Source organism: Gobio gobio (assembly GCF_949357685.1).
Source record: "Gobio gobio genome assembly, chromosome: 15".
In the NCBI taxonomy this organism is placed as follows: domain Eukaryota; kingdom Metazoa; phylum Chordata; class Actinopteri; order Cypriniformes; family Gobionidae; genus Gobio; species Gobio gobio.
In genome coordinates this window covers 12356419-12381801 of record NC_137108.1, presented here as the reverse complement: position 1 = coordinate 12381801, position 25383 = coordinate 12356419, and the positions used below count along the sequence as shown (strand labels likewise).

Sequence of the window (25383 nt, the reverse complement as noted above, 5' to 3'; positions counted from 1 at the left end):
TCAATATAAAAAAAAAATACAGAAATGATCAGATAGTGCTATATCCTTAACAATTTACGAAATGTTTACACCCTTACTGATAAGTAAATCTTGAGTGTCCACGGTTGTGTGTGGGTCCATGTATATGCTGAGTTAGATTAAAAGGTGTTTTGCAGTACTGGATTCAGCATTGTTAATGTGAATGATAAAATCTCCAGAATTAGCAAAAATGTAAAACTTAGAAGAGATCGCTGATTACAGTTCTGTAAAACCGTCAAAAAAGGCTGGAGAATATTTCAGAGTCCTGTAAAATCACATACTGATAATGTACAACAATGCCAAGGTCTCTGGAAACAGGTTTGATTTAAGTGATATTTACGTTCCACATGGTCATTTAGGTCACTTGATCCTTAAATGTTTTCATGATATATGAGACATGACTGGGTTCTGGATCAATATAATGCTGTTGCCCTTCACTGCTGTGTTTATCAATCTGATGTGTTTTAGCTGAAATTCTTTAGACTTTATCATTCTTTCAGTTTTCCTTGGAACTTTTTCCTGAGCACACACAATATTTATATTGTCATAATGATGGTGAGAAGGCAACTTAACACATTAATGTGGATGTGTGTGTATTTTACTCATTTGAACGTTCACTGGAACAGATGTTTGCCAGTCCAACACTGACTCCAGATAATCAGTTTAACTCTTTTTTCAGGGTTATTAAAAGAGCACTTGTGAGGTTTTACAACTGCAGGTAAACATTTTTCTTTCTTTTTTTAAAACAAGCTCCAGTGACAGCCAACCCCAGCACATATTTGCACGGCGGAGGATGATTCCAGCAGCAGCACACGAATGCTTGCGGATTACAGCCTGCTACATCCGCCTTAATTAACAGCCAACTTTCTTTGTTCCACTCAGTGAACAAACGCTGCAGCAGCACTGATCACTAGCAGATTATGCTTCAATTACAAGATTACTGTGGGAAAACTGCTGATCATTAGGAGGGGGCTGGGACATGAGGCGTCAGTAAACATGCCATTACGGAAAACCTGAGTTTACTTCAGTGACACAAATACAAACAAGATGCTGAAGACAAAGATGTCAGCAAATAAAGCCTCACATATATACTATCTGGGGCTTTTTAAGCACCTTCTGATCTGGTTGAATGATCATTTCTAAATGGTCGTTCTTTCTCCATTTAAACAGCTTTGAAAATGTCTTTCAATCAGACGGTGGCCAAAACACCTAGATATGGTAGTACAGAGGTATGCTCATAAAAACCCTGTGTGAGAAAGATTGACACGTTGTTGCCCAGCCCATGTATGGATAAAGGTTTTTCATTTAAAAATGTGTCCCTATAAAGGTAAAACACATAATCAATCTTTCAGATTCACTTCAAACATTGAAAACAAACCAAGCTCTCCACTCATCGGAGACCAATGCCACAGTAAAGTCTTTCAGACTGCTCCTCAATGCATCGGTGTATCTTGCCCAGGAGTCCCCACAATCCCCCCTGTGGCTGTGAGCTTGTACTGCCATACACATAACCCTCTGGTCTTTTGGTTTATCTAACTGTTGCAGTAAGGTAGAGTTGATACCGGAGATGCTGGGATTTCTTTTGTTTATGCTGCTGGTTAAGGTTGTTCATCATCATGGCAATTATGAAACTTTTTTTGGAGTCATTTTTTTTTTAACCCCAGGAGCCAGTTATTGTGTTTTTCAGTCTCTAGTGATCTTCTGCACAGTTCTGAGTGTTGTAATGCTGCACTATTATCATCGGTCACAGTTTTTGTCTGTTGTTTGTTTCTCTCCAGCTCAGTTGACTTCTCTCTGTCCTTCGAACACAATGAAAAACCGCTGGATGAGCTGTGGAACTTACACCAAGTTCAAACTTCTTTAATTATGTTCAAGTCAACCCCAAACATGCCCACCGACTTAACGCACAATTAATGGCGCCTTACAGATGTGATTACTTATCATCAACTCATAGCTTCCTTCCTCTCTCTGTATGGAGATGCTTGTATCTGGCTCTGTCTGGGGGGGTCAGCATAATTTAGCTGTGTCTCACTCGCTGGGCTCAAATTAATAAATAGAGGGACCAGGGAGCATCTGGGGAGCTTTCGGCATTGTGTTACTGTCACAGTACTGTTGAATAGGTAACAAAGAGTAAAGCGGGTTAGTCTCACCAGGGGCCCGTTAGCCCCAGCGCTGTGAAGAAGTATATTGTCTGTATGTATCGCTTGTGTAATTAATGGCAGACTGATGCAGCCACAACGAGTGGCTTTCAGCAGATGTAATTAAGAAATTATTTACTGCAGGTCTCCAATCTGGCCCTGATATTTTGTGCCATATATGTGGACAGAACAGAACCTGTGAAGCCTCATAAAGGAGCCTGTTTATAGCAGAACGGCCACAATTTGGTCTCAGGTCTGGTCTAATGGGTTGCATGGCAAGAGAAAAGAACAAATTAATTCAAATGCTAGAACAGTGTAAAAATGTACCCGTAAATTTATAGTACAAATACTGGCATCAGTGGGTCCAGCCATTTACCATAATTTTACAGTTTCAACAACCTTTGTTTAATTTTTTTATTTAAAAGTATTTTCACAGTAAATTACTGGCAGCAAAGGTTCCAGTTGGTTCCGAACAATGAACAATGTTATTAGTTTCTAATATGGCTGATAAACATCAGCCATATTAGAAACTAATAACATTGTTCATTTTACAGCTGTACTGTAATTTCACAATAAAGCACTTGGCAGTAGGGGTGTAACGATACTTTGTTAATCGATGTAAAGATAAAAATGCGACGATATGTATCGTTGACGTAAACGGATATGATTTGCGGTATCGAGTTGTTTTATCCAAGGCTCAGCTTACTGTATATGTATAATTCACCAAAAAAATATAAATATATATTGTCTCATCATGTACTCACTCTCATGTCGTTTCGTTTACCAAACACAAATGAAGATATTCTTTATGAAACCTGAGAGATTTATGTCCCTCCATTTAAAATCCCTTCCTCTAAAACTTAAAAGATCCAAAAAATTTCATAACGGCATCGTAAAAATAACTAATCGAGTGGTCTAATCTAAATCCAAGTCTTCTGAAGGGACAATATAACTTTTATATGATGAACACATTTACAACAACGTGAACTGTAGTAAACACGGACGTTCAAATGCTTGCGAGATGCGTGAAAACAACATGAGTGAGTAAATGTAGAATACAATTTTTTGTATGAGCCAAACATTTACAGTTTGGGAATAGTCATTTTGACTATTTTGTGACACTTTCTTGCGATTAGAACTGCGATTGATTGAATTTATCATCTGAAGCGCCCATACACTCCAATTATTCATAACTCATTACTCATGGAGGTTCAGTATTGATTATTAATTAATTCTTAGAAAAGGATATTTTTCATGGCCACAGAAAAATAATTATTCCTTTGTATTTACATAAGCGCGTAGAGCGCATAACAAGATCGATCATTTAACCCCTAGGAGTCCGAGCTCTTTTGGGGCCCTTTAGAAGTTTTGACATGCTTTGACATTTGTGCTTTTTTCAGTTGCTTATAAACGTATAAATGGCAAAAGTGTAATTACACTGTATTCAGCACAAACTGGACTACCATAATATCTAAGCAACATGTATGTACATGCTTGTATTTTTGAGAGAATAATGTGTATGCGTGGTTTCTAAAAAAATTTAAAAAAAATTGTTTTAAAATTAAGACCTCAAAACACTCAATAAATATGTGTCCACAAGACTTTGGACTAATGGGTGTTTTGTTGGCTAGAGTTTTTGCTTCAAACTGATGTGAGAATCATTGAGCCTACTCATTCACATAAAACAATATATTAATTTACATTTTGTAAGACATTTTTCTTTACAAAGCCAGTATGCGAGGAGGCGTGAACGAGCCATGAATTATGCTGGGTATCACACCTGAGATAACAAAAGAACGCATAATGAATGAGCTTCAAGTATGTGACTGAGAGAGAGCAACAGAACAAAGGAATTATATTTAGAATGTAGTCAACAAAGGCCTATTATATTTTAAATGATCAAAAGTTTTGACTACACTGCAAACAATGCTCTTCTTATTTAGTATTTTTTCATGTTTTCAGTCCAAATATTTTAAAATTCTTAAATCAAGATTCCTTTACTAGATAGGCCTAGGTACAATTTTCTGGGGGAATTTTTTTTGTTTTTGCTTAAAACAAGCTAAATTATCTGCCACAACAATTTATGATTTAATAAACCATAATTTATGATTTATTAAACCAATGTATTAAAACACAACAATTTATGAGATTAAAACCATGTTTTTACTCCAAACTTACTTTATATCACAAGTCAAATGTTTTAAATAACCTTCTGTGATCTCATTTGGCTTCGGATCAAAAAATCAGACAGAAAATATATAATTTTACAATATTCTGCATAATGATAAAAGCTATGTAGAATAGCATTGCATTTAGGGTTGTCACCCATCCAGTAAAATACGGAATCGTCCTGTATTTACAAGCAAAATGATGCGTCCTGTATCAAACCAATACGGGACGCGATTTGTCCCGTATTTTACACAGGTCCACACATAGTTCAATAAACACATACGGAAACACATTTGCAGTGTGGAGAATACTGATAGCAAATATAAATAAATCAATTTCACAATAAGTAGTACAGGAGCTCATGTGTGCGTGATTGTGTTTTAGCGGCTTTGTTGCCATAGCGGCGGAGTCTCGAGAACATGCGCTCTGCCGTGTGCCTGTAAACTTGCGCGTTTAAAAAAAAAAAAAAAAACATGTCGAGCTCGCGTCGCTTCCACCGTTTGAACGCAAGAGGATCTCCAGATATAGAGCTGAATATCAAAAAGGTATCAATGGGTCTGTCCAGTAACTCATGATGAACCTCAGGCCAACTGCACACTTTATGAGAAGCATTTCAGTTGCTCAGACTGTCTGACTTAAAGGAGCAGCGAGGACAGAACGGTCTATGTGACAGACACATCCGTGCTTCTAAATGTATAGGCTTATAGTTTTTTTAATGGATAATATATTAATATAATATTCCATACATTATCAGAGCTTGGCAGACAGAATTATAATTTTTTAGACAGGTTCATTAATATATTATAGCCTAATAAATGTTATTATTAATTTATAATTTAGCTAGGCTATATTAATCATACATAATAAATAAAACTGTCATATAAAGTTTGACATTTAAAAAAAATATATTTAGATTAAAATGGGACAAATAATTACATGATAATATAGTCATAATTTAAGTAAATTAATAAAAAAAAAAAACATTTTTGAAATTCAAAAAAGTGATTACTGGTTCAGAATGACTGCTTGAAGGGACAGTTCACCCAAAAATGAAAATTCTGTCATCATTTACTCACCCTCAAGTTGTTCCAAACATGTATACATTTCTTTATGTTGAACACATAGGAAAATTACTATGGAAGTCAATGGTGCCCCCAAAGCAGACTGGTTACAAACTTTCTTCAAAATATCTTCTTTTGTGTTCAGCAGAACAAAGAAACTCATAAGTAATTGCTGTAAACTATATAGGGAGCCCTTACTTGCACATTATAATATTAAAGGTTAACAAAATAGAGCCCAAAATATTAGCCGTAATTCAGTTGCTATTTATTTTTAGGTATAATAATCAACACTCAAATAACACATTGTAACACTCATGAGTAAATAATGACAGAATTTGTCAGAATAGACAGAATAATGACAGGGGTCGTGAGTGGGTGTCCCTTATTTTGCCACACCGAAGGTGGCAACCCTAATTGCATCATAAATAAAATCTATTATGAATACACACAACATGGTATAAAGAACACAGATAAACCATACATCATTGTGATTGTGTGTTTATTGTCTTCAAACGTGTCTATTTGCATATTATAGCGATCTCAGGAAGCTTTGTTTATGTCAGGGAGTTTCTGGAATGTCACATGGTATATATCTTCTTCGTCTATGCCATATATGGACTACATGTGCACGGAGCGCCCTCCGGCTGCTAGTATGAACTGAAAACACAACACATCAGAGTATCAAGCGCTCATAATGATTACATCTGCGCATTTTGGGTAAAGATTGAATAAATAATACTTCTCTGTATAGAAATTTGACACAGATATATGAGAATCTATCAATATTTCTCCTCATCTGCACACTTTTGAACTAAAAGCCCAGAGGGATGTTGTTTTGTCGCGAGTCTTCATGATGAGCATGGAGGAGTTTTTTTATGAATGAGAGCAGCTGACGCTCATATTACAATCAAAAGGTACAAAAGGCACCGGTTTTCATATTCATAACTCCTGACACATATTAACAAATTACGGTAACTATAAGATTTGAGAATAAATCAGAGGTAAAAAATGGAAGCTTGCGTCTTAGACTTTTTAATGATGTATAGTTTGTCAAGGTATTTACTTACATCTGACAGTAATTTTGAGCTAATTTAAACAAAGAAAGCTTCAGTGCGTCCTCATCCTTGCGCAGGTTTTTGCTTTTCATATTCACAGATGCTAACAGAATAAACTTAGCCTACCACAAAAATTTTTTTTTTTCTAAATTTCTAAATTTACTTTGACTTATATTTCATTGCAGACAATATGAACACAAAATATTTCATGTTTTGTCTGGTCAACTTCATGTCATTTGTAAATATGCATCCTTTCCTGTCATTCAGACCTGCAACACATTTAAAAAAAAGTTGGGACAGTAAAGCATTTACCACTTTGTAATGTTGCCATTCCTTTTCACAACACTTAAAAGACGTTTAGGGAATGAAGACACCAAGTGATGAAGTGTTTCAGGTGTAATTTTGTCCCATTCTTCCTGCAAACAAGTCTTGAGGTGGGCAACAGTACGGGGTCTTCGTTGTCGCATTTTGCGCTTCAAAATGCGCCACACATTCTCTATTGGCGACAGGTCGGGACTGCAGGCAGGCCAGTCAAAATGTGTGCAGAATGTGGTTTTGCATTGTCTTGTTGAAATATGCATGGACGTCCCTGGAAAAGATGTCTTCTTGAAGGCAGCATATTATGCTCCAAAATCTCTATGTACTTTTCAGCATTAATGGTGCCTTCACAGAAGTGCAAGTTACCTTTGCCAAGGGCACTGACACAACCCCATACCATGACAGACCCTGGCTTTTGGACTTGTTGCTGGTAACAGTCTGGATAATCCTTTTCTTCTTTGGTCCGGAGCACACGGCGTCCATTCCTCCCAAAAAAATACCTCAAATACTGATTCGTCTGACCACAGTACACGTTTCCACTGTGTGATAGTCCATTCCAGATGCCACAGATTCCAGAGAAGTCGACGGCGCTTCTGGAAACGCTGTTAACATAGGGCTTCCTTTTGGCACAGTACAGTTTTAACTGGCATTTGTGGATGTAACTACGTATTGTGGTACTTGACAAAGGTTTGCCAAAGTAGTCCTGAGCCCATGTGGTGATGTCGCTTATAGATGAATGACGATTCTTGATGCAGTGCCGCCTGAGGGATCGGAGATCACGGTTATTCAGCTTAGGCTTGCACCCTTGTCCTTTACGCACTGAAATTCCACCAGATTCCTTGAATCGTTTAATTATGTTATGCACTGTTGAATGTGATATATCCAAATCTCTTCCTATCTTTCTTTGAGGAACATTGTTTTTAAACATTTCAATAATTTTCTCACGTATTTGTAGGCAAACTGGCGATCCTCGGCCCATCTTTGCTCCTAAAGGATTAGACCTTTCTTGGATGCTGCTTTTGTACCAAATCATAATTACAATCACCTGTTGACATCACCTGTTTCAAATCACATCATTATTTAACCATTTTACCTCATTACTAGCCCTAAATTGCTCCTGTCCCAACTTTTTTTTAAATGTGTTGCAGGTCTGAATGACAGGAAAGGATGCATATTTACAAATGACATGAAGTTGACCAGACAAAACATGAAATATTTTGTGTTCATATTGTCTGCAATAAAATACAAATCAAAGTAAATTTAGAAATCACTTTTTTTTTTTTTTTTTTTTTTTGCGTTTTCCATACTGTCCCAACTTTTTCTGATTTGGGGTTGTAGGTCTTAAGACACTGTCTTAACATAATGGCTTAGTTTATGCAACTGGCCCTGCAGCTCGCGCATCATGTTTGTTTTCTTTATTTTGCAAAAAGCACAACAATTTGTTTTTATTGTGACTGTACACAAAAAAATAAAAACTTAACAGATTATAATGATGTATAACACTTGCCTGAATGATAAAAAGCGACAGAGTTATTTGAGTTATTTTGTCCTGTTTTAGAGAAACAAGCGTGTCAAAATTGCACTAACTACAAAATCTAAGCCAATATCAAGGCAAACCGCAGTAAGTGATGTTACTGCGTTCTAGCTTTGTTTCCCCGTTTTTGACACAGCAGATACTGCGGTTTCAGCCTTGTCACGATGGGGATTGTATGCGGTTTGCCCCGATCGTAACACACAGAAACAACAAGCCAACCATGGCACAATCCCGCAGCCAAATGATGGTTGAACTTGCGTTAAAATGCAAATATTCAAAGACTGGTAAGGAAGATAGCAAAATAATAACTCCTAGTAAGGCAACTGACAACTTTATAATCTGTTAACATTGACTAGCCAGCCGCTAGCAAATTTTGACTTACCTGTGCTGCTCTATTAAAGGCAATATCCTTTGACAATGTAATGATAATCGGATTTAATCACGTTGGTGTTTGTTGATTCGGACATCTCTCCGTTTCAGGTAGCTAATCCAATTGTATTGACAGGGGTTACACCTTCAAAAGTTAGCTGGGTCTGGTAAAGTTATCATGTTAGACAAAGTTACTCCAAAAGTTAGCAGCGCCAAAACATTATGCAAGTGTGAAAAAGTACACTTGCATAATGTACTGAAAGTACTCTATTTTCATGCACTAATTTCGTAGGCTACTTAATATACAAAAAAAAAAAGTGCCAATCAGTTTTTTGGATTTCACAGCTAGCTAAGAATACATAATTATATTTTAATTATTAATTATAGCTTTAAGGGTGTAGATAGCATAAACAGGAAATTTACATGTTTGAGAATAGCTTAGAAGTTAGGCTAAAGGGAGAAGAAGCATACGTAAGTTATAACTTACTCTCTAACCTCTAATTCTAGGAAATTATGTATGGCCATATTAAAGGGATAGTTCAACCGAAAATGAAAATTCTGTATTATATAAAGTTTATTATTACTATAAACATGTATTAAGAAGCATGAAAAAAAGTTGAATGAACACATTTAGTTTGTAGATACTGCACTTTGCCTTTGCAATAGTGTTTTAGTTGTTTAAGGTCATCCAAAGGCAGAGTGCAGTATCTGCATTTTGGGGGTCAAAGATCACATCGGTGGTCATGGTTTTTATGTATAAAAAATGTCTTCCTAAGAAGGCAATACATGAATGCATTACCACTAATCTACCCACAACATGTTTGACTGGCTGGTGTAAAAACTTTAAAGCCATTTTTCTCAGTTTCAGTGTTTGCGTAGTTACTGCACTTAGCCTTTGTAGGGCAGTATAGTCAGATAACAATATTTAACAATGTACACATATATTTTTAATATGATTGGTTCAACCGCCCGCCACCCACCCAAATTTAATTAAAATATTATTTTTCCTCACGTCATCCGCCCGATCCGCGGTTTATCTGCGGAGTCTGCGGCTGTAACCGCCAACCGCGCATCTCTAGTGTGGAGGCACACCATGTTTGGTGGCCTGCTGGGCGGAAGCCCACAGACACAGCGTGTCATGTCCGCGAAGGAGAAGAAGAAGAAGAGAGGGAGAGGATCTGAGCCATCTTTTTTAAGCTCTGGGAGTAGTCACACCCTCCTGGGGATCATTCAGATCTTTAAATCTCAACTTCGTAGACACCAAACATGCCATACACATGATTTTTGTTAACCATAGTATGCAATTCTGAAACATAAATCCAACAGAGATAGAATTAACACAGACCAAACCCTATAAAAAACGAATCATGAGATGGATATATGTTTATATATTTCTCAAGTGGTTATATATAGGCTATATGCATTTAAGATGGTTTGTTTGTAAAAATAATTGAATTTCACAGCTCCCTGTGCATAATTTTTAGTCGTAAACCTTATCAGTTTCTAGGTGTTCTGTAAGCAGTGAGCTCTTCCTTGCTCTCATGGGCCTTTCCGGGGGATGGGCCCATAGACCTTCAGAGCGAGTTCTACGGATTACTTGTTAAATTGGACAAATAATTGTGTCTGATTTGTCTCAGGCGCTACAGCAAACATCATTTAAATCACCAGATCACATTTAGTTTTAGTAGTATGATTATTCAAAGCTTTTTAGATGGGTTTATTCTTATATGTATAGTGCATTAATAGCGGGAGAGGCAGGACATAGTGAGCAGAGCACCAGGAGAGTCTGTGTGCACACGGCTTAAGTGCAATGCCTGCATTGAAAGAGTGAGTAATGTGTGAGGGAAAAAAATTAAGTTTTAGTGACATTACTTCATTACACGACTATATATGTTGATGAATATAATGTATAATAATGCAATGGGAATATTTATTGTGGGTCCTGATAATAATACAATAATAATAATAATAATAATAATAATAATAATATAATAACAATAAAAAAGTAAAAATAAAAAATAAATCTTTATTTTGGCTTAAAATATCACGATACATATATTTTATTGTGAGTTCAGTATCGCAATTTGTATTGAATCATTACACAAGTGTATCATTACACCCCTACTTGGCAGATATGATTTCAGCTATAATTCTACAATAAAGAAATTATACATTATTATTACTGACAATAAATCCAAAATAAATGCAAAGGAACTGTAATATTAACTTATCCTATTTATTCATGAAATAATAAAAAATAATCACTGTCAGGACAGATCATAAAACAAAGTGCTTAGAACAATTTTGTTTTGTTTTGGTTAAAACAGTGCTGCATTTATTTGGTACACATGCATGCAAAACCGAAAGATCCATACTGAATATATTCGGTACAAATATTGCCACTTGATGTTCAGTGTTTAATCTATGTCCTGTAGTAAACGCCATTGAGGAGCTCTACAAACTTTACAAGTTCTTCTGCACTTGCATTTGCTGGCTGGCATTGATGGATCTTGTGGCATGATGGTATGTTTTAAAATTCCGTGATTGTTCTTACGCTAATCCATCCATCAATAATGAAATCACGCAGCACCTGCATCAATAAGCATTGATATGCCCTGAATGTATTATATCTACTCAAATGTGGATGCATCTCAGCTCAGACAGGTATCTGTGGCTGAAAGCATGTCATGCTGATGAATGTAGTGGAAGAGCAGGACTGAATGGACTCCTTTTTGATTTTGTAACATTGATTTCGCCTCATTGTGTAGGCCTTCTCTTTTTGGTGTCTCTTGCTCTGTTATTACTGAGGCAACATTTTCCTGGAATTGTCAGAGGCCTAACTTCAATTAAATAGATTACCCAGAATGCAGTCCAGCTTACATTTAATGTCAGACCTTGAGTGAATGTGGTCTGGCTTCTATAAATAGGCTAGTGTTTCTTGACCTCCTGTCAGAGGCTGTGTGGGGGAGAGCAGTGGTAGACGTGAATTGGTTTAATGTGAAAGTGATGCGTAGGGACGCCATACCCATTGGGACTACAGTGAGTTTGATCCATGTTGTTGGTCTAACATTAAAGTGGCCCCCGGTGCAGACCCGTTCACAGTATAGGGGGCCTTCAGTAAGTCCTGAGTGTGTAGGAGATTTAGAGGACCCATCTGTGCATGTTTTCTTTCAGGCAGAGTCACGTCACTTGTCCCAATCTTCTGCAATAGCTTGTTTAATTTGCTGGAATGCTGGAAGACAGATGTAAACTGCTAAAGATTGTGTGATGTCAATGCCAGACTATTCGGCTGTTTGTCTTAAAATTTGTGCAATCTGTAAAAATAATTTTCTAATTAAAACTTGTCATGTTTACTCATTATTTGGGTGTTCTGTATATTTATTATTATTATATTGCATTTATAGCTTAGCGACATGCTAACATCAAAATCTAATCAGTTGTGTTCATCGCTGATGTTTTTGTAGTTATTGCCCAAGTAGAGCATTAAAAATCACTTATGCGGTTTGATTTGAGGGAGAATACTGCCTTTGAAGGGAGCTACATATGCAGACAGTAATTTGGAACAAATATCAACATGCTCATATATCCATTACACACTTAGAGGTACGGATGTGTTGAACCTATGACTATACCGAGAAACAAGCTCCAGCTTTAAGCACTGTAATGAGGCTCCACAGACACTCAGCTCAGCAGCACTTTTCCGGAAGATGTTAGCTAGAGGGGAAGTAATGCTGGATGCTGGTCTCTTGGAGTCTAATGATACTCTTGGAGACTAATGATAGAGATTTGAACTGTCTCCTCTGAGCTCTTGGACTACAGCCTGACATCCTGTCAGATATTTGGCCCGTGGCGAAGCCGGTGTCTCTGTTGCTGTTTGAAGTGAGCCGGAGAGGGCTTCATCAACAGTGGTGATGAAAGATGAGGCGGCGCTCAAGGCTCAAAGCTCCCATCTAGCCAGGCTCTCTGTGGAGCTCATTCAGCAAAGCTCTCACACAAACAAACAGCAAAAAGATTTTCCATCAATCCCACCGTCCTCCTGCCAGACGCTTATTGATCAGTGGTCTGAAATGCATAGACAGAGGTATGGAGCTCTCCAGTTATTGTACTGGTTTTTTTTGGTTTGTTCTGTGTTTAGTCATTCTTTTCTGATCAGTTTCACCAAAGACGAACTACTGGACATTAGGAAACGCACACCAGACGCGGTCAGACGCAAACATGGGAAGCGAGCTGGCGCACTGGTTAAACTCCGCGCGCGGCCTCCGCACTGCACTCCCCAGTATTCATCTTGCGAATCTCCGATCCCTTCCTAACAAAAAGGACAAACTTCTTCTCCTCACCTGAATTAATAAGGATTTTTTTTAACTCTGCTGCATTGTGCTTCACTGAAACCTGGCTGAGTGAAGCCATACCGGACAACGCACTACATCTGCCGGGCTTCCAGCTGTTCTGAGCGGATCGCATTGCGGAACTAACAAGGAAAACGAGAGGTGGTGGATTGTGTTTCTAGATTAACGAAAGTTGGTGTTCAGATGTAACAACGCTGAAGATGTGCTCTCCTAATTTAGAGGCGCACTTCATAAACTGTAAACCTTTCTACTCGCTGCTGGAGTTTTCCTCGTTCATTCTCGTGAATGTTTACATCCCTCCGGACGCGTGTGTGAGTGCTGCAACAGCTGGCTGAACAAATAGCTAAAAAGGAACAAAGGTACCCAAACTCTGTTTTAATCATTCTTGGGGATTTTAACAAAGCAAATCTCTCCCGTGAACTGCCAAAATACAGACAGCACGTTACATGTCCCACCAGAGACAGTAATATACTGGACCACTGTTACACCACAATAAAGAATGCATATCACTCCATCCCACGTGCAGCTTTGGGGCTCTCTGATCAATGTGTGGTTCGTCTTATACTGACCTACAGGCAGAAACTGAAATCAGCTAAACCTGTATTAAGGACAGTAAAAAGATGGACTAATGAAGCAGAGCGTGGCTTACAAGCCTGCTTCGATTGCACTGATTGGACTGTTTTTGAAGCTGCTACCACTGATCTGGATGAGCTCACAGATACTGTAACATCATGCATCAGTTTCTGTGAGGATACATGCATTCCTACCAGGACATTCTTATCATTCACTAATGATAAACCATGGTTTACTGGGAAACTCAAACAGCTTCGTCATGCCAAAGAGGATGCTTACAGAAGTGGGGATAAAATCTTGTATAACCAGGCCAGAAACAGACTGACAAAGGAGATCAGGGTTGCTAAAAGAAGCTACTCTGAAAAGCTGAAAAAACAGTTTTCAGCAAACGGCCTGGCATCAGTCTGGACAGGCTTGAGGAACATTACCAACTACAAGTCACCATTCCCCCCGTTCTGTAGAGAATCAACAACTGGCAGAGGGTCTGAATGCATTCTACTGCAGGTTTGAAAAACCCAGTCTTACACCACACACCCGCTCTGATCTGCACTTCACACGTTCACCATCACCTCCTGCTCCCCCTCTCCTCCCCCATCCTGCCATCCAACCTGAGCTTAAGGTCTGTGTGGAGGATGTGAGCCGAGTCTTCAAAAAACTAAGAAAAAGTCTAAGAAAAGCTTCAGGCCCAGACGGCATCTCATCTGCTTGTCTTCACGCAGATCTTCAACAGATCATTGGAGCAGTGTGAAGTTCCCTGCTGCTTCAAACACTCCACCATCATTCCCGTCCCCAAAAAACCCAAAATACTTAACCCTCTCGAGTCGGCCGTCACGCCGGCGTGATTGGCTTGCTTTTTTTTCTTATCAGTGCCAAAGAGTCGTTTTTTATCATTCAGGCAAGTGTTATACGTCATTATAATCTGTTAAGTTTCTATTTTTTTTAGTACAGTCACAATAAAAACAAATTGTTGTTCTTTTTGCAAAATAAAGAAATCAAACATGATGCGTGATCTGCAGCCTCTCTGTCAAAGACGTTCATTCAGATAGTCTTCAGAAAATGACCTCTAGCTTAGTGAATACTTGTCTTACAAACATGAGACCTATGTCTAAAGAAACGCTGAAATGTCAGGTTTTAAACACCGTAAACCAAATCAAAAACAAATATTCTGTGTTTATGTAATCCGTTTGAAAGCAGAGCGATGTTAGTCGTTCCTGAGCGGCTCATTATACACTAATGCGACCACGCCCACGAAGCGCGCGCTCTATTGAGATTCAAATACTGAGGCGACGCCCACACACACATCAACTCAAACAAACACATAGTGCACGAGGGCGCACTGAAGCTTTCTTTGTTTAAATTAGCTCAAAATTACTGTCAGATGTAAGTAATTACCTTGACAAACTATACATCATTTAAAAGATCTAAGACTCAAGCTTCCATTTTTGACCTCTGCTTTATTCTCAAAGTCATATAGTGACCGTAATTTGTTAATGTGTGTCAGGAGTTATGAATATGAAAACCGTCGGTACCTTCTAAAGATTGTAATACGAGCGTCAGCTGCTCTCATTCATAAAAAACTCTTCATACTTCATACTGGCAGCCGGAGGGTGCTCCGTGCACATGTAGTCCATATATAGCACGCATGAAGAAGATACCATGTGACATTGACATAAACAGCTTCCAGAAATCGCTCTAACATGCAGATAGACAAGTGTGAAGATAATAAACACACAATCGCGACAATATATGACTTATCTGTGTTATTTATACCATGTTGGGTGTTTTCATAATAGATTATATTTATAATGCAATGCTACTCGAGCTTTTATAATTATGCATAATATTGTAAAATATATTTTCTGTCTGATTTTTTTTTTTTTATCCAAAGCCAAATGAGATCACATAAGGTTTTTTTTAAAACATTTGACTTGTGATATAAAGTAAGTTTGGAGTAAAAACATGGTTTTAATCTCATTAGCTAATTGTTGTGTTTTAATAAATTGGTGTAATAAATCATAAATTATAGTTTAATAAATCATAAATTAGATTATATAGAATAGAATATAGATTGTTTTAAGTTATCTGGTCTACCTTTATGAAGCAACTCTGCATTGTGCCTAAGCAGAATTTCCCCTTGGGGACAATAACGTTAACTAACAAACTAACTAAGCAAAAACTCACTTCATTTTGTTTTTCCCCCCAGAAATGTTTACTTATCTAGTAAAGTAATCTTGATTTAAGAATTTTAAATATTTGGACTGGAAACAAGAAAAAATACCAAATAAGAAGAGCATTTTTTGCAGTGTAGTCAAATCTTCTGATCATTTAAAATATAATAGGCCTTTGTTGATTACATTCCAAATAAAATAAACTACAAAAAAATATATATTTCCTTTGCTCTGTTGCTCTCGGTCACATAGGCCTACCTAAAGCTCATTCCTTATGCAGCTCATTAAGCGCGTCCTTATGCGAGTCCTTTGTTATCTCAGGTGCTAACTCATAATTATTCATTAGATATCACGCCTCCTCGTATATTGGCTTTGTGAAGAGAAACTGTCTTACAAATTTTAAATCAGTGTATTGTTTTATGTGAATGAGTAGGCTCAATGATTCTCACATCAGTATAAAGAGAAAACTCTATGCAAATACAGACAGGAGTCAAGTCTTGGGAACAGATATCTATTGTGTGTTTTGAGGCCTTAATTTTAAAACAATTTTTTTGTTTTTTCAAAATCCGTGCATAAACATTTTTCTCTCAAAAATACAAGCATGTACATACATGTTGCGCACATATTCTGGTAGCCCAGTTTGTGCTGAATACAGTGTAATTACACTTTTGCCATTAATGTGTTTAAAAGCAACTGAAAAAAACACAAATGTCAGAGCATGTCAAAACTTCTAAAGGGCCCAAAAGAGCTCAGACTCCAGAGGGTTAATGACTACAGACCTGTCGCTCTCACTTCTGTGGTCATGAAGTTGTTTGAAAGACATCACTGGACCCTTGCTGGATCCTCTTCAATTTGCCTACAGAGCAAACAGGTCTGTGGATGATGCAGTCAACATGGGACTGCATTATATCCTGCAACATCTCGACAGACCTGGGACTTATGCAAGGATCTTATTTGTGGACTTCAGTTCGGCCTTCAATACCATCATCCCTGGTCTTCTCACAGCTAAACTGTCCCAGCTCTCCATGCCATTGCCATCCTCAATCTGTCAGTGGATCTCCAGCTTCCTGATAGACCGGCAGGAGCTTGTGAGACTGGGGAAACTCACATCCAGGACTCTTACTATCTCCAGGGGTGTGTTCTCTCCCCACTGCTCTTCACCCTGTACACCAATGACTGCACTTCTAAATACCCCTCTGTGAAGCTCCTGAAATTTGCAGATGACACCAGTTATCGGCCTCATCCAAAACGGTGACAAGTCTGCTTACAGATTGGTGGTTGAACAGTTGGCTGTCTGTTGCAGTTATAACAACCCTGAGCTCAACACGCTCAAAACGGTGGAGATGATAGTGGACTTCAGGAGGAACAGCCCAGCACTCCCCCCACTCACCATCATGAATAGCACTGTGGAAGCAGTGGAGTCATTCAGGTTCCTGGGCACTACCATCTCTCAGGACCTGGAGTGGGACAATCCCATTGACTCCGTTCTGAAAAAGGTCCAGCAGAGACTGTACTTCCTTTGTCAGCTGAGGAAGTTCAACCTCCCACAGGAGCTGCTGATTCAGTTCTACTCGGCTGTCATTTAAGTCTGTTTTATGCACTTCCATCACTGTCTGGTTTGGTTCAGCTACCAAATCAGACATCAGGAGACTTCAACGTACAATCCGGACTGCGGAGAGGATTATTGGTGCCTCCCTGCCAACCCTCCAGGACCTGTACTCTTCCAGAGTGAGGAAGAGAGCAGGTAAAATCATCACAGACTTCACCCATCCTGGACACCACCTGTTTGAACTGTTACCGTCAGGACGGCGACTCCGATCACTGGCCACTAGAACATCTAGGCATAGGAACAGTTTCTTCCCACAGGCCACTTCTCTCTTGAACAGTTAAATACCCCCAAGGTATATGCCTGTAAGTGCAATACTCCCACTGTTTAGTGCAATATCTTCACAACTCAGGAGATTATTTATATTTATATATATTCATACTACTCAAATACTGTAAATATGTTCATAATCTGTAAATGTTTATTCTGACTAAACGTAACTATGACCTTATATTGTTTTATGGAAAAAAACAGTATATTATATCTTATACTATTTTTCATATTTTTATTCTTAGAATTTGTATTACTATGTCCTTGTTGTATTGTATATTGCACTGGAAGCTTCAGCACCAAGAAAAATTCCTTGTGTGTGCAAGCACACTTGGCAACAAAGCTCATTCTAATTCTGACAAAAGACCACTGCGCCAAACTTGCAGGAAAACATCAAACTTAGAGCTAAAGTGAGGTTTTTACTTTAAATTGGACTGTTATTTGTATTTTTATGGTGCTTTTTCTGCATTTTGCCACGTTATGGCCTTGTGCACACTGCAATTTAACACTGAAATGTGAATCCCATTAATTCTCATTCAGTTTTATTTGTGGAGCATAATGTGTGTGTTTCACTGAGACCGCATGGCTGATGGGGGAAACCACAATGGAAACAGAGACAGGATCAAAATCTGTGAATAAGTGATGACACGTTTGTGTGATTTTGGGGCAGAGCCTTGGGTGCACCAATCAGGATTTTTGGGACTGATCACCAATTACAGGAAGTAGTATTGGCCAATCACCAAAACTTTTTATCATGTAGCATTTTTTATTGCGCTCAAAAAAATGATACGTTGGATTTACTTTAAATTCTTTATGTCATCAGGTTCCACGTAATTGGGTTATGTTGAATTTAATTAACATTATTTATTTCAGTAAACTTAATTTTTTTTACATAAGGTTAATTCAATGCCATTTAGTTAAATCAGGTTAACATTCTTAATTTTGTCCAAAACTATTAAGTTTAATTGTTCTAAATGAATTAAAAAAAAATAAATAAAAAAAAATAAAGTAATCCAGTTTAATTGATTATTTTTATTTAATGAAATACAATTTTTACAACATTTACAAAACCTTTTACAAGATCGTATTGGCTAGCCAGAAGATGGTTTTGTTACATCCATGGCATGCCCAAAGTAGTTGTTTTTTGTTATTAAAACAACTTTAATTGTTATTAGCAGGTCCTCACCCCAAGCACATGCTGTACACTTCACCACAATGGTAACCTCCAAAAACACTAACATAACACAAACTTTTAAATACCAACATAAAACATTAAGCATTAAAAAGTATCTTCATTTTCTCATCTTGTTAAAAATGCATCAAATAGTACTTTATTTAAACATTTACTCTCCGAATTCAGCCCCTTTGCAAAGCATGATGGGAAGTGAAAATCTTGTTTGATTGGGTTACTTCATTGAAACATGTTATTTCAAAATGAAAACATCAAGTTATGTCACAGAATAACAGTTTTAAGTCAGTTTAACATGAATCAATTACATTTGAACCAGAAACCTGATATAATTGTGTTAAATCGAGATGAATTGCTTAAATAAAGTGAACAGCATCATATACATTTTTTTTGAGTGTGGGATTATCCGATCAGGATTTTACAGATATCAATGCAGGGCCTGAGTTTCGTTTTGGAAATGGTGAGAGTTTACCACATTTTTTTGTTGCTTAATTTGTAGATATTTATTTTTTATGTTTGATCACACATTTTGTTTTTACAGTGGGGAAAGTGTGTTGCACAATAGCTTACACACAGCATAAGCCTGATTTCAAACTTAACAGTAAACAGTCAGTAATAAAATAAGATCAAATAAACAAATTACATTCAGTTTCACAGATAAAGACAATATAATACAGATACAACTGTAATGAAACAGTGCTTTAAGGTAACAGTTTTTTTATATAGGTCTAACATTAGTATTCAGGTCATAAATAGACTACAGAAATTGTATAAAGTAATAAAATGTAAAATAACACTGCAGAGTCTTCGCTGTATAAATTAAATATAGATTAATCTTTATTAAAGCTACAAAAGTGATTGTCAAGAGCATTGAGTGATTCACTTTTTCTTTTGTTGTTTGATTAACATTGACACAGACGGCAACAGCATATTAGTCTGCTGTCACTTTAAGACCAAATGCACCGATCTAATATGCATTTTCTTTTTCAACTGTTTATGTTCACTTAAGACAAGTTGGCAAGATTAATTAATTTTGTACATGCATTTGTGTGTGTATTTGACCATTTAAGTGCAATTAACCACAAACATAACTCAATTTGTTAATTTGTAGCGAATTAGCTCAGAGGGGAAATATGAATAATTATTCATAACTCATTATGATTAATTATGATTTAATTATGAATATTTGAATCATTTAATAAGATTAACTTGATATAGCTACATTAACATTACGATCAATATTTTTTTTCAGTATTGATTATTAATTAATTGCAAGAGAAGGATATTTATATGGCCACAGAAAAATTATTCTTCCTTCAATTTAGTCAGAACCAAACATATATTGTGCACAAATTTTAATAACTAAATCACAGACAAGACTAAACTAACATAAAACATACATACACAAAACATATGGAGAGAGGCAAAGTTTAAGTGGTTGAAAAACCGGGTCAGATCAGATGGATGCAACACTAAAATCACCTGGGAGAAACCATCATTGACTACAAGCCCCTTTGTCTGAACAAAGGGGTTTACAATTTTACTAACTACACAGCGATGTCGTACGTTACTTGCATTTAACCTGAGCTGTAGAAGACCGTCCGAAGTGAAATTGCAGGAGAATGTTTTGTTAGTTCGGTCCGATGGCTTTGAAGTGGCGATCGATTTCTTTTGCATCGATTGAAGAAGAAATTATGAGCTTGCGTGGTTATTTCGACTCCATCAAGGTTGAGGAAGTTGCACATGGCGTGAGGTATTGGGCCTGCTTGCCCACCGGTCATGTGGTGGCATCGGGCTTCCTGTCCCACACACGCACATGGCTCGATGTGTGTGTAGGCCTTATCGGCCTGGCCGGCTGAGAGACAACCAAGGTTCCGAGTAGTTTTGGTCCAGAGAGAGAGAAGAGAGCGGGCGGATCAGTGCGTCTCTCTTTAAAAGGTCTGCAAGAAGTCACAGCCTCTTCAGTCAGAGAGGCAATTGTATTCAGGCTTTCGGAGGGAAAGTTTTACGATCCTTTGTCTCAAGCAGATCGTTTGCAGATTGGTTGCTGATGAAGGAACTATTAACGATTCTTGTAATACTAATATGTTGCACAGGTATATCATACATATCATATACACAATCATTCAGATCTTTCAATTACAACTTCGTAGACCCCAAACATGCCATATATATGATTTTCGTTAACCATAGTATGCAATTCTGAAACATAAATCCAACAGAGATTGAATTAATACATTGACCAAACCCTATAAAAGAAAAATCATGAGCTGGATATATGTTGTGATATGTGTGATGTTTCTCAAGTGGTTATATACAGGTTGTATGGGTTTAAGATGGTTTTATTGGTCCTTTTCAAAAAGACTCAAGTGACCATCACAGCTCTCTGCAAATTCCTTTAGGTCGTAAACCAAGTCTTATCTGATGGTAGCCCTGGTAACGGAGACCTTTCCTGCATTCTTGGGGGAAGGTCTGTTACTAAGCATAAAGCATTTAAAGCATATTTGTTAAATGTAGCAAGTAATTATGTGTCTGATTTGTCTCAGTCATGACACTTGCAAACTGTTTGTGAGGCTTTCAGAGGGCATGCGAGTACTGAATGGTTTAAAAATTATAGAATGTTTAAACGGGCAAGATTTAAAAAGATGTGCAAATTATAAACTTTAGTGACGATGCGACATTGCCCGTATTGTCCAAGTGACAATTCCATCAACTGTGCAGCTCGCTTATAATGCAGACACAATGTGGTGTTGATGCCATTTCCACTTTTTGAGAAAGAGAATACACTAATTAACTCATGCGATTTGTGAAATGATGTCTCACAGAAAGATTTCAAATTACGATAGCCGATAGCAATTGGTAGCCTATCAGTCAAAGCACCCCAAAAGAAGAGGGAATGTGCATGAGGACACATGATACATCTGTGTATCATGACTCAGTGTGAATAAAGAATGAAGAAGCTCATGTGTCCAGATATAATTTCACACTAAAATCAAAAGAAAACAAAAGAAAGTCTTGATGCTCCTTAAAGTGAGTGCAATGCCTTTATGCAAAACAAACTGAAATATAACATGGACATAAGATTTACCCAGACCACACCCTTACAACTTATATTTCTTTTAGTATTTTACAAATCATAATATAATGGAAAATGATTGCTCTACAGTCAAATGGTGAAATCTACAGAGTGTTCAGACGTGTTGCCATTGATACGGTCTCTGTCATACTTCGTTTTAGTGTATGTAACGCCTCATGAAGTTTTTGATCTCCTCTCTCTCCCACAGCTGTCTGAACGCTTGTACGTACTGCAAAACCAAACACGCCAGAGGGGATCTGGCCAGTTACCCCATAGAGGAGCTGGTGGAGAGAGCAAGACAGTCCTTCCAGGGTGAGTGCAACCGTTTGACTCTTAAGTCCTGAAGTCAGAGTGATCACAAAATAATACATGGGAATGATTTTTGCTTAACATTTACTCTTTTTCTAAATTAAATTTAAATGTGTCATTAAGGTTGTTCAATTTATAGTAGTATTCTAGCAAACCGCAACCACAATGCTTTTATGACATTTACTGAAGTACATCAGCTTCAGTCGTCTGACAGAGATAAGGTTAATCAGTCCATGATTCCTATGAAGGATATGAGAGCTAGGGCTGAAATGACGCAAATGAGTCAAAAAAGTTGATGCATAATAATGTTTATTGTTTATACAGCTGACACCAGATATATATATATATATATATATTTTTTTTTTTTACTAGTGGGTGCAGGACACTACAGTTTTAAGTGAAACATTTATTTAAGTGAGGATAGCAAAATAAAGTAAACTGTGACATATTATACCCACAAATTATTTTTACAGTGGACTACCAGTAAAATGTATAAAAATTTGGGACCAAAATCAAATTGATAATGTGACCTTTTACACCACAGACTGGACAAAATTAAGCATTGCTTGGTTGACGTAAATTGGTATTATTTAATTGTGTACTTAAATTTAACAGCTGACTGCTGATTGGTTGATTGTTATCCATTACATACCTTTATATCAAAGTTATTTTTTTAGTTTATTATATATTTTATTACCATTTTCTAGGGGTGTAACGATTCGTTTTAACAACGATTCGATTCGTATCACGATTTGAGGTTGTCGATACGATTCAAGGACGATATTGGTTCATTTAGAACGATACGATCCGAAACGATTCAGTGACTTGAAATCGATTCAGTAACTTTTTAGCCAAAAATTGTGTGACTGAAATAAATATCTGGATACTGCTCAATGCAGGTGAAGTTTCAATGATTCAATGCAGGAATCAGGTATCAATTAATTATGGATATAAACAAACAAGTAAACAACAATTAATGGCAAATGCATTCAAATTTTATTTGAATAAAGTGCAACCAACAGTTTAGGTTGAATTAAAAGGAAGTTAACCTTTTCTGCTCTCATTTTCAATTTTCAATACATTTTCAATAAAAGCACAGTAAGTGCAACCAACATTTCAACAGTAGGTTAACCTGCTACTTCTGCTTTTGTTTTCCAACATAAAAATATTACAATATTAGTATAAAAAGTAAAGTGCAACTAACTACTCTTCAGGTTTAATTAATAGTAGGTTTACCTGCTACTTTTGCTGTTGTTTTACAACATTAAAATAATACAAATACAATATTACTATCAAAAATAAAGTGCAACCAACATTTCTTCAGGTTGAATAAACTGGCTGAACCTGCTACTACTCTCAGTTTAATAAACAAACAATATTTAACAAAGATAAAATGTAACCAACTACTCTTCAATGACTCTACAGATTTCTTTTTCAAAAATATCAACATGATCTGACCGCAGAACACTTCTCTGTGCGTTCACTATGTCGCCAGCAGTACAAAAACTCGCTCTGCAGGCACACTGGTGTCAGGAATTCACAGGTAACATTTAGCAAGGGTTGAAAGTACAGGTAAAACGTTACTAACTTAGCTCTTTCTCCTGGTGGCTTGATAATTTCTCGCACGTTGGCTTCTCTGTCATCCGCCATGCTATGTTTTGTTTTCTTAGCGCTGCTGCTGGTGCGTGCGTTGCGATGATGTCACAGATAGGCAGACTTAATCGAGTAACGTTTAACGGCTTTATCATTAAAAGTGCTAAGAAAAAATATCCATATAAAGTCTGACGTGCTTAAATCCAATGCGTTATTTCCCATGATCGATACAATCGATTGATTACCTTTTAAAACGATGTTAGATCGATATATGTCGTCCGGAAGGCCATCTTGCCGAGCACAGATCGATGAAGTTAGATCATAGGAAAATAAATCGATACATCGATGTAGTAGATGAATCGTTACACCCCTACCATTTTCTAAACTATAGTGAATAAACTGTGATAATGTGAGAAATGTTGGTGTCTGAATAAATTTAGGTTTGATTGTATATACGCGTTATATATACGAGCATGACAACTATTATTTTATACCCAAATCGACACCTGCACAATGACTCACAACCACATTCTGGCCAAACCTGAGCTGTATCAAAGGAACAGCATTGGACACCAAGTTCTCTGCCACATCATATAATTTAGAAGGGACTGTCATTTGGACATCATCATCATGATACTGTTGCTATGGTAAAAATACAGTTGTGGGGGGCTTCCGGTGATGGCGTAACGAGATAGACGTGTTTGGTGACCGCTCTCCGAGATTGATGGAAATACCCACCAAAACTCGATTATATATTATTCATTTATAGAGTAAGTTAAGTATTTGAGTGGGGTTCAAAACATTAAAGGCCAAAAAGACGCAAAATGCCCAAAGGAGACAAAGCAATATCCGCGACAAAAGCTAGCAACGTAACCGAGCAAGCTAACACGAGCCTGGGCGGAGCTAGCAAAACTTTGAGCGCTATATTGGAAGCAATAGAAACGCTTAAATCCGAACTGAAGGAGGACAATGTCAAACCGAGAAAGGACATCAACACCCTGAGCCAGGAGATGGGTAATAAACTTGACAACTTGACAGAGGAAATGAGAGGTTTGACTGAAAGAATGGAAGAAGCTGAGAATCGCGTGGGTCGTGTTGAGGACATGACACTGAATTTGACCGAAGCGCTGACTGAAAGCATTAAGTGACAGAAGAGTATTCAAAACAAACTGACCGATCTCGAATCCAGATCCCGAAGGAACAACATTCGCATTTTCGGGGTAGGAGAAGGAGAGGAAGGGAAGTCAGTAACGCAATTCGTGACAGATTTCCTCAAGCGCGAGTTACCTTTGCCAGCGGACTTGGATCTTAAAATTCAGCGAGCCCACCGAGTCTTTGCAGCCAAGCCTCGACCGAATAATAAATTAAATCAAATTATAATCAATTTCCAAGAATACACTACTAAAGAGCTAGTCCTCAAAGAAGCCTGGAAAAAGGGATGCATTCAGTCAAATGGGAGAAACATTTATTTTGACCATGACTATGCAACTGAGATCGTCCAAAAACGCATGGCATATCAAGAGATTAAGAAAGTGCTGAAGGAAAAAGGTGTACGTTTCCATACACCCTACACGAGTTTACGAATCCATTG

General features: G+C 37.4%; 1 protein-coding gene across 2 annotated transcripts in view; it reads left to right on the top strand.

Annotated features, from left to right (window-relative positions):
* Window positions 1-25383, top strand: part of cdkal1 (CDK5 regulatory subunit associated protein 1-like 1) — a 491565-nt gene that overhangs the window by 226567 nt on the left and 239615 nt on the right. For both annotated transcript variants that reach the window (XM_079836708.1, XM_079836709.1), the window contains exon 8: window positions 22099-22202. In XM_079836708.1, coding sequence (XP_079692834.1) covers window positions 22099-22202 — 104 coding nt within the window. The remainder of the gene's footprint in view (window positions 1-22098; window positions 22203-25383) is intronic.